At 63.5% G+C, this 10,397-nt stretch overlaps 2 protein-coding genes across 4 annotated transcripts in view; one reads left to right on the forward strand and one right to left on the reverse strand.

Moving 5' to 3' along the window:
- Positions 1 to 472: 472 nt before the first annotated feature.
- CISD3 (CDGSH iron sulfur domain 3) lies at positions 473 to 3,441 on the forward strand. The gene is made up of 2 exons (XM_039704629.1): positions 473 to 742; positions 1,409 to 3,441. Exons 1-2 carry the CDS (start codon positions 530 to 532, stop codon positions 1,583 to 1,585), a joined length of 390 nt encoding a protein of 129 aa, XP_039560563.1. The 5' UTR covers positions 473 to 529; the 3' UTR covers positions 1,586 to 3,441.
- A 249-nt stretch (positions 3,442 to 3,690) lies between these two features.
- Positions 3,691 to 10,397, reverse strand: part of PCGF2 (polycomb group ring finger 2) — an 8,713-nt gene continuing 2,006 nt past the window's right edge. For all 3 annotated transcript variants that reach the window (XM_039704628.1, XM_039704627.1, XM_039704626.1), the window contains exons 2-10: positions 7,954 to 8,140; positions 7,645 to 7,741; positions 6,631 to 6,686; positions 6,165 to 6,215; positions 5,660 to 5,768; positions 5,374 to 5,422; positions 5,024 to 5,140; positions 4,540 to 4,620; positions 3,691 to 4,181 (exon numbers count right to left, since the gene is read on the reverse strand). In XM_039704628.1, coding sequence (XP_039560562.1) covers positions 3,873 to 4,181; positions 4,540 to 4,620; positions 5,024 to 5,140; positions 5,374 to 5,422; positions 5,660 to 5,768; positions 6,165 to 6,215; positions 6,631 to 6,686; positions 7,645 to 7,741; positions 7,954 to 8,065 — 981 coding nt within the window. In that variant the 5' untranslated portion in view covers positions 8,066 to 8,140 and the 3' untranslated portion in view covers positions 3,691 to 3,872. The remainder of the gene's footprint in view (positions 4,182 to 4,539; positions 4,621 to 5,023; positions 5,141 to 5,373; positions 5,423 to 5,659; positions 5,769 to 6,164; positions 6,216 to 6,630; positions 6,687 to 7,644; positions 7,742 to 7,953; positions 8,141 to 10,397) is intronic.

Consider the following 10,397-nt stretch of genomic DNA (forward strand, 5'->3'; position numbering starts at 1 on the left):
GGGCCGGGAGCGGGGCACTGGGAGTGGCACCGGGACCGTGCAGTGGGATCGGGAATCGTGACTGGGACCGGGATCGGGAGCCGGGACCGGCACTGGGATGGAGCACCGGGACCGGGACCAGCGCTGGGAATGGGGACCAGGATCGCTCACTGGGAGAGAGAACCGGAGCGGGATCGGGCACCATGACTGGGAGCGGGACCCGGCACCGGCACTGGGACCGGCACCGGGACCGGCAACGGCACTGGGACCCGGCACTGGGACCCGGACCCGGCACTGGGACCGGCACCGGGACCGGCACCGGCACTGGGACCGGCACTGGGACCCGGCACTGAGATCGAGCAGCGGGACCGGGGCCGGGTGACGGGGCCGGTACCGAGCCCCGGGACCCCTCGCCAGGAGCGGGCCCGGCCCGGCCCCGCACGGAGCAGCCGCGCTCCCGCCGAGCCCGCCCGGCTCTTCCGGCGGCGCCGGGAGGAGGAGCCGTGCGGGGAAGGTCACCGGGAGCGGCACCGGGAGCGGCACCGGGAGCATGCTGCGGCCCAGACCGGCCGCGCTCGTTCCGCTGATGAGGGCGGCGGGGGGCGGCCGCCGCTGCCGGGACCCCTCGGGCGGGGCGCGGGTCCCGTCGCTCTGCTCCGCGCCGGCCCCGCAGCCGGTGATCGCCGCCAAGGAGCCGTTCCCGGTGGAGCTGCAGGCGGGGAAGACGTACGGCTGGTGCGCCTGCGGGCACAGCAAGCGCCAGGTCGGGCCGGGGGACCGGGACAACCGGGGGGTCCGGGAGAACGGGGGGTCCCGGGAGGTTCTGGGGGTTCCTGGGTCTGCAGTGGCTCCCGGGGGGCTCCAGGGGATCTGGGAATCCCCGGGGAGCTCTGTAGGGTCCGGGGGCTCCGGAGCACCCCCAGCCCCCGAATTGGGATGTGCGCGGATGCCGATGGGGCCAGGGCAGGAGCAGCCCCACAGGAACCCCCCAGAGGTTTTGGGGCGCTTTTGGGGTTTTGCTCTCCTGGGTGCTCCAATTCCCGAGGGATGCGCTGCCCTGGGATGGGATCAATGGGATGGGATGGGATCAATGGGATCAGTGGGATCGATGGGGTGGGATCGATGGGATGGGATGGGATGGGATGGGATGGGATGGGATGGGATGGGATGGGATCAATGAGATGGGATCAATGGGATGGGATGGGATCTGTGGGATGGGATCAATGGGATGGGATCAATGGGATCAGTGGGATGGGATCAATGGGATCAGTGGGATGGGAGCAGTGGGATGGGATGCGATCTGTGTGATGGGATCAATGGGATCAGTGGGATCTGTGGGATGGGGTGGGGTGGGATGGTCACTGCAGCCCCGGGGCAGCATCCAGCCACCCCCAAACCCCTCCTTGACACCGTCCCGGTTTGTCCGCAGCCCTTCTGTGATGGCTCCCACAAGAAGGAGGCGCCGGGGCTGTCCTCGCTGCGCTTCACCCCCTCCCGCAGCGGCCCCGCGCTGCTCTGCGGCTGCAAGCGCACCCGCAGCCCCCCGTACTGCGACGGCTCCCACCGGGGCCGCGAGGTGCAGGCGGCGCCGCTGCCCCCGTCCTGAGCCCGGCAGCACCGGGACGCCCGTCCTGACCCCGGCACGGCCGCATGGTGGGAGGACGGGCTGCAAACCCCAAGGAAATCCCAATGCCGGAGCACCAGGAGCCGCCCGGCTGCAGGGATTCACCTCCTGACCCCAAATCAGCCTCTGGACAGTGGGGTTGGCGGGAGGGACCCCAAATCAGACTCTGGATAATGGGATTGGTGGGAGGGATCCCAAATCAGCCTCTGGATTATGGGATTGGTGGGAGGAACCCCAAATCAGCCTCTCGACAGTGGGATTGGTGGGAGGGATCCCAAATCAACCTCTGGATAATGGGATTGGTGGGAGGGATCCCAAATCAGCCTCTGGATTATGGGATTGGTGGGAGGGGCCCCAAATCAGCCTCTGGATAATGGGATTGGTGGGAGGGACCTGGGGGTGTGAGAGCCCTGGGGTGGGGCACCTGTGGGGTTTGGGATGGAGGGGCCTGTGGGAGCTGTGGGGTTTGGGATGAAGGGACCTGCAGGATGTGGGGTTTGGCAGGAGGCTCTGTGGGGTTTGGCAGGAGGCTTTGTGGGATGTCTCAGGAGGCTCTGTGGGATTTGGGCTCTGTGGGATCTCTCAGGATGCTCTGGGCAGCCACTCCTGTGGCGTTTGTTCATTTCCAAAGCCGGACCTGAGGTTTGCAGAGGTTGAACCGAGGACGAGCCCTGGAGATCAGGATTATTCCCAAAGATCAGGATCATTCCCAGAGACTGGGATCATTCCCAGGACAATAAACGGGATCTGAACACACGGAGGGGTCTGGGATGTACTGAGAGGAAAACCCGACACCAAAACACCCTCGAACCCAAACCCAAATCTGAACCCAAATCATGCCCCTGCCCAGGCTGGGCAGTGGTTGGACACAGGAATTGTTGAATTCCATAGAGGAATTGTTTCATTCCCTGCAGAAATTTGCTCCTTTCCCACGCTTGCCCCTCTCTGGAGCCTCCTGGCCAAAGGCACCGAAATCTGACTTTGATTATTATTTTCTTTTATTCCAAATGCACCGTGAGGGCGGCAGGAGAGGCTGGGAAGGGCAAGACACCAAAAATAAAAAAAAATTGGGATCATGAGAAGTGGGGAGCAGCTCCATCCCAACTTTTGGATGCCCCCAAACTTCCCTGGAGCCGTCAGGACCTTGGGAAGAGAAAATATTCCAGGGAATTTGTGCTGCTGCTACCAAGCTGGAGGAAAATGCCCTCCAAAACCCCCAAATTTACTGTGCAGAAGGGCAGAGCCCACAGGGAACGCAAAGAAATACCCCAAAAAACACCCAGGATGAGATCCAGGAACAGCTGGAGCTGCTGGAGCTGGCAGCTCTGGGCTGGAATGTGAATCCCCAGAAAAAAAACAACCCCCCCCCAAAATCGGAAATAAAACCATAGAGCAGAGCTCAGGGAGGCTAAAGAGAGTTTTGGGGTTTGGGGGATTTTGGGATTTTTTGGGTTTTGGGGGTTTTTGGGGTTTTGGGTTCTGTGCTTGGCCCTGACCTGTGCGGCCACGGCCCTGGTGGGGAGGGAGGAGGAGGAGGAGGAGGAGGAGGAGGACAGGGAAAAACCTCTGGGAAAAGTGGGAATGCGGGAATGGGGGAATGCAGGAATTAGGGAATTTATGAATTTGGGAATGCGGGAATTTGGGAACATGGGAATGTTGAAATCTGGGAATGTGGGAATTTGGGGATCTGGCAGCTCCGAGCTCCAGGGGCAGGATGAGGGGGGGCTGCAGCTTCCATGAATCAAACCCAGACCTCAAACCTCCCCAAAAAAACCCCAAAACCAAACAAAAACCCACCCAAAACCAACGCAAAGCACATTTAAAAATATCCGCCGCCATTTCTGCGTCTTCTCCGCGTTTTTAAATTAGAAAATAATTCTGTAGAACTCTGCTCTGTCCCTATGTACACACCCACATTTATAGAGGTCTGCAAGGGGCTTCAGGAATCCCTGGAGGGGTTTTAGGAATCCCAGGAGGGTTTTGAGCAGTCCCTGGAGGGTCTGCAGGAGTTCCAGGAGGATTTTTAGCAGCCCTTGCAGGGTTTTTCAGTCCCTGGAGGGGTTGCAGGAGTCTCTAGAAGGTCTGCAGGAGTCCCAGGAAGATTTTTTGGAGTCCCAGGAAGATTTTCCGGAGTCCCAGGAAGAATTTTGGAGTCCCATGAGGGTCTTCTGAGCCCCAGGATGACTTTCCAGAGTCCCAGAAGGATTTTCCGGAGTCCCAGGAAGATTTTTCTGATACCAGGAGGGTTTCCAGCAGCCCCCGGAGGTTTTTAGCTCAGGGCCGAGCCCGCGCTGCTGTTCAGGGTGGTTTTGCGGCCGCGGGCGGGTGGCAGCGGGTGGCAGCTGGGTGGCAGTGGGTGACAGTTCGAGGCGGAGCCGTTGAGGGCAGCCCCGGGGGGGCCGTGGCCGGGGCCGGGCAGGGCGGGGGGCGATGCCAGCCCGGGGCTCTGCGCTTTGTCGCTGCCCGACTCGCACTCGGAGGCGCCGCTGGTGTTGGTGCCCTCGGAGGGCAGCGCCGGGCACAGCCTGAGCCGCTTGCAGGAGGGCTGGACGCGGTACTTGAGTGCCAGGGGACCGGTCTGGGGACACGGGGCATGGCTGGCAGCGCGCGGGGACACCGGCACTGCCACCACCCATCCCCCGGGGACACCGGCACTGCCGCCCCCTCCCACGGGGGAACCCAAAAATCCCACCTGGAGCAAACGCCCCTGTCAGGAAAATCCCCCCACTCTGGGATTTGTTACGGGAAAAGCTCCCCCAGAACTGATTTTCCCACTTTTCCCCGAGGACAGATTTTTCCAGGACAGATATTCCCTGTTTTATCCCCCCCAAAAACAGATTTTCCCAGTTTCTCCCAGCACAGATATTCCCACTTTCCCCAGGACAAATTTCCCAGTATTCCCAGCCCAGATATTCCCAGTTTCCCTGTTTCCTCACCCTGCTCCAGGGGTAGATGTAGGCGATGTCCATCAGGGTGTAATATTCCTTCAGGGGCTCGTCCTCGTACAGCACCTCCACCTGGAGATGGGAAAGGAGGGATCCAAACCCTGGGAAAGGAGGGATCCAAACCCTGGGAAAGGAGGGATCCAACCCCCAGGAAAGGAGGGATCGAAACCCCAGGAAAGGAGGGATCCAAACCCCAGGAAAGGATGGATCCAGACTCAGGAGAAGGATGGATCTGGCCATGGGAAAAGGAAGGCCTCAGCCCCAGGGAAGGGACAGCCCAGCAGGAATATTTGGGACAAGCAGGGATCAGCAGTGAATGCAACATGGGACGGCCAAAACGGCCCCTCCGAGCTGAGCTGAGCACAGCAGAACCCGGGCAGCGCCCCCCGGGCTTTCCCAAACATTCCTGAACATTCCTGACCATTCCCGACCATTCCCACCCAGACATTCCGTAATGTTCCCGAGCGCGGCTCACCCGGTACTTGCTGGGCACGTCCATCTTGTTGCGCAGGAACTTGGCCAGGTGCAGCACGGTCATGGCCGCGGGGCAGCGCAGGAACCGCAGCCCGGGGCTGGGTGGGCACGGCGGCGCCTGGGGAGGGACGGCTTTGGGGGCACCCGGCTTTGGGGGCACCCCGCTTTGGGTTTGGGGTGACCTGGGTTTGGGATGTCCTGGGTCTGGGGAGTCCAGGATTTGGGGTATCCTGGGTTTGGGGAGTCCCAGGTTTGGGGTGCCCCCCTGTGCCCCACAGGACCCCCCCAAGGCAGCTGAGCACTGAGGGCTCTGTGCCACCACAGTGCCACCGCGGTGCCACCCTTGCTCACCTTGTCCTTGTCCAGGTCCCCGTTCTCCACAGCACCTTTCTGCTCCTCCCTGGGGAGGCACACAGGACAGGGATTGGGGAAAGGAGGAGAGGGAAAAACCCCAAGAAGGGCCCATGGAGGGACACCCAGGGCTTCACCCCGGCACATCTGTGGGCATTGCCAGGGCTTTGGATCGCCCTGGATCCCTCTGGAATGCTGCTCCAGGCACCAGGGACATCCCCATCCTCGGGCTGTACCCGAAGCCCTGGTGGTACCGGGACCCCGGGCGGTACCGGAGCCGCCATACCTGCAGTCCCGGTGGAACTCGATGGACAGACTGACGATCTCGTCCTCAGGCCCCGCGCCCTGGTCCCGCTCGGCCACCTCGCCACGCTCCTCCTGCGAGCCCAGGGGAACTGCGGGACAGGGACAGGGACAGGGCTGGGGGAGGGAGTAGGCTGGGACACTGGTACTGACACTGGGACACTGACACTGACAGTGTGACACTGGGACACTGGGACACTGACACTGGGACACTGACACTGACACTGTGACACCGACACTGGGACACTGACACTGGCTGACCCTGTGACACTGACAGTGGGACACTGACACTGTGACACTGACACTGTCAGTGTGACACTTACACTGTGACACCAACACTGGGACACTGACACTGTGACACCGACACTGGGACACTGACACTGGGACACTGACACTGACAGTGTGACACTGACACTGTGACACCGACACTGGCAGTATGACATTCACAGTGACACTGATATTGTGACCCTGTGACGTGTGACACTCACCCTCGGCCACCGGGTACGCAGCATAGAAGTCTCGCCTCCTCTTCATCTCATCTGTGGGGATGGGGACAGGGACAGGGATGGGGACGGGACAGGGTCATGAGTGGGGACAGTGCCACAGCCGGGGGGTGACAACAAGAAGGCACAGGGGACACCCCAGAATGCCCAGGGAATTCCCGTGGGAGCTCCCGCAGGACCCATCCCATAAATCCCAGAGTTGTGCCCAATCCTGAGGGATTTTGGGTCCCCACACCCCAAATCCCGAACTTTTCTCCACTCCCGAGGTACTTGGAGCAAATCCACAGCTCCTACTCCAGGATTGTCCCAAAGTTTGGGATGAGTGCAGTATCCGTGTGTCCTGCTGTGCCCGTGGGAATGGGAAATCCCTGGGAAGATCCCAGGAGTTCAGGGGGATGGGAGTGAGTTACAAATTCCCAAATTCCCAAATTCTCCCCATCCTTGGCTGCACCTTTGAAAAGCCCCGGGACCAGCTTGTACACGATGTCCTGGAGAGTTTTGTCCGACCTGGAGGGGGGAAAACAGGAAAAGTGGGAGAAATCAGCAGGATTTGGGAACAGTTGGGCCTCTGCTTCCCCCAGCTCCCCTCTGGAAAATTCCCATCCCAAACCCCAAATTCCTAATTCCCCATCCAAAACCTCAAATCTCCAGTCCTCCATCCCAAATCCCGAAATCCCCAGTTCCCCATCCCAAATCCCCAATTCCTTATCCCAAAGCCTCAAATCTCCAAGTTTTTCCAGGTTTTCCCCAGTTTCCCCAGTTTTTCCCCATGGTTTTCCCAGTTTTCCCCACATTTTTCCCCACGTTGGGACCATGTGGAGGTGCCACCACCCCGCAGGGCTCGGGGACAGCGGCAGCTCCATTCCCGTGGGCAGAGCCGGAGATTCCGGAGGAGACGTGGGAGTGTAAATATTTCATAGTGAGCCAGAAAAAAATGGGGAAAAAAGGGGGAAAAGGGCAGAAAAATTGTTACTACAGAAAGAGGGAAAAGGTGAAAAAACCCAGGATGGAAACGTGCCGAGCCTGGATCGGAGCCTGGCGTGGTTTCCATGGCAACCGATTCCACAGCTGGGATGGATTTCCCTGGAACTGGAGTTGCACGCGGACACCATGTCACCTGTAGGGACCTGGCAGTGCCACCAGGGCCACACCTGAGGCATGGGATGAATGGATGGATGGATGGATGGATGGATGGATGGATGGATGGATGGATGGATGGATGGATGGGGACACCCCTGGGACCAGGATGGGGCTGCTCCTGGGCTGGCAGCAGAGCCCCAGGGTCTCCCTGCTCCAGGTGCTTGGGGCTGTCCTCTGGAGCAGGGACAGGGTGTGAGGGGCCCCCTGAACCCCCTGAGCTTCCCAGAACCCTGAGACTCCTAACTCCCAAAAGCCCCCCAAACCTCCTGAGCTCCCCGAGCCCCCCAAGCCCCCCGAGCCCCCCAGAGGAGCCCCCCGGGCTCACCGGATGCTGAGCAGGGGCCGGGTTTTGTGCACCTGCACATCGCACATGGGGCAGTACTTGTTGGTCTCCAGGTAATGAACGATGCAGGTTTTACAGACTGTGGGGACAGAGGGACCCTCTGTGAGTGGGGGGACAAGGGGACAGAGCCCCTGGGACCCCCACACCAGCTTGGGGACAAGACCCCCGCCCAGTGCAGCCCCCCGCAGCTCCATGGGGCAGCACGGCCGGGCACAGGGTGGGCACTGTGGGAGGGGTCACTGTGGGGTTTTGGGGCACCCAGGGGACCCTTGGGGACACCGGGACACTCACAGGAGTGCAGGCACTCCACGATGGTGGTGGCGTCGATGAAGTAGCCGCCGCAGAGGGCGCACATCAGGTGTGGGTTCAGCTCCGTGATCTTTATCCGGGTGGTCCTGTGCATCTTGGAGCAGACCCCGGGCGGATCCTGCCTGCGGGAAACCCCCGCGCTCCCCTCGGGCGGCACCCGCAGGGACCGCTGGAGGAGACACGGTGGGGACTGTCACTTGTCACTGCCGGCCCTGCCGCCACCCCCGGCTCCAGGAGCCGCCCAGCCCCCTCTGCCTCACCCCCGGTTGGCCCTGGGTGTCCCCAGCTGGGTCCCCAACCCGCTGGGACACCTCTGAGAAGTGACAAACTCCCACCTGCGGCCGTGCGTACACACCCTCCCCCAAAAAAGTGCATTTTGAGTTGGTTCCACGGAAAAGGCATTTCCAGCCAAAATTCCATGGGTTTTCCTGCAGAAAATCCCCAAGCCCGGTGTCGGGCACCTCCCCCGGGGCAGGGACACTCAGCGGGGCCCGGTGGGCACGGCGGGCGCGGGTGGCACCGGGAGCCGCCGCCTCCCCGGTTCCAGCGGGATCGCCGCAGTTTCGTTGTTTCCATGGCAACCCCGACACTTGGAGAGCAGCCGGGATATTGTCGCTGCCACCCGAGGCCAGGCGACAGGCGACGAGGAGCCCCGGGGTCGTGGAGATGAGCGGGGCACGGCGGCAGGGCCGGGGCACCATGCGGTGGCACCGCATGGCCGCGGGGACACGCGTGTGACACACGGGGACACAGAGAGGGACACACAGCGACACACGTGTGACGCACAGGAACACAGAGAGGGACACACAGTGACACACGTGTGAAACGCAGGGACACGTGTGACACTCAGGGACACAGACAGGGACACAGGGACACACATGTAACATGCAGGGACATGCACAGACACACGTGTGACATGCAGGGACACATATGGGCTACAGTACACATGCATAGGGACACCCGGACCAGGGATGGGGACACTGCTGGGATGTTGCAGAGACAGGATGTCACTGGGACTGGGACTGGGGTGCCACAGGGACAGGGACACCATTGGGATGGGGATGGAGGTGCCACAGGGATGGGGACACTGCTGGGATTGGGATGGGGACACCGCTGGCACTGGGATGGGGACACTGCTGGGATGGGGACACCACAGGGACAGGGACACCGCTGGCACTGGGATGGGGACAGTGCTGTGCTGCAGGGGCAGCAGCCAAGGGGGGCTCAGGAGCCCCGGGGGGGTTGGGGAGCCCCAAAACCCCTCCCAGCCCCCCCGGGTGCTGCCCCCAGCCCCAGGGGATGGAGGGGGGGTCCTGCCAGCCCCTCCCCGTGTCGGGGGTCCCGCGGTGCCCTGTCCCCGTCCCCCCCCTCCCGGGACCGGGCAGCCCCGCGGGGCACCGGGCAGCCTCGGCTGCATTTTGGGGCGGATTTCGCCGCTTTCGGTGCTCGCAGCCGCCAATGGCGGCCCCGGGGCTCGGCGGGCGGGGGGAGCCCGAGCGGCCGGCGCGAACCGGTTCTCATAAACCGGGCGATAACGGCCGCGGCTTCCCGTGACGGGGACGGCGGGGAAAAAAGTCCCGGCCCCCCCGGAGCCTCCCGGAACCGCCGCAGCCCCCGGGGCCGTCCCGTCCCGCCGGTGGCTCCCGCACTCCCGGCCGCGACTTTCGGGCTCTTTTGTCCCCGTGGGCGGTGTCCCCCCCTCCCCAAAGTCCCCGGGCCGGGCACGGGCGGGGAAGGGCGTTTCAAAGTCACCACCAACTCGGGCCCCCCCCGCGGGACCCCCGGCGGCGGGCGCGGGGCTCGGGAAATGACCCGGGACGGCTCCCCTGGCACGGCCCGGGCCTCGCACGGCGGCCACGGGACCCGGAGCGCCGGGAGCGCGAGGGGACAGCCCCGGGAACGCGAGGGGACAGCCCCGGAGCGCGAGGGGACAGCCCTGGAGCGCGGCCCCGCCACCCCCGGCGGCGCCCGCCGGGACCCCCCCGCCGCTCCCGGGCTGCGGGACGCGGCACCGGAGCTGCGGGGATGGGGGAGGGAGCCCCGCCGGACACGAGTGACCACAAAGCGTGTGGGGACAAGGACACGGGCACACGGCACCGGGAGCGGCGGCGGGACGGGAGGGCGGGGCGTGACACCCGGGGGACACGGACACCGGGGGGGGATCAGACGGGGGGGGGACAAGGATACCGGTGGGACACGGACACCGGGGGGACAGGGCACGGGATGGCCGCTGACGCCCGGGGGACACGGACACCGCAGGGCACACGGGGGACACGGCCACGGGGTGGCCTCGGCCCCGTGCGGTGCCCGGGGGTGCCCGGCTGCTCCCGCCGCCTCCGGGGCCGCACGGCCGCGATGGGGCCGGGGGTGGGGCGGCCCCGGTGGCCCCGGGGCGTCCCCTTTGTGCTCGGGGCCGGCTGTCAGCG

Source organism: Passer montanus, unplaced genomic scaffold (assembly GCF_014805655.1).
Source record: "Passer montanus isolate IOZ18808 unplaced genomic scaffold, ASM1480565v1 scaffold179, whole genome shotgun sequence".
NCBI lineage: Eukaryota > Metazoa > Chordata > Aves > Passeriformes > Passeridae > Passer > Passer montanus.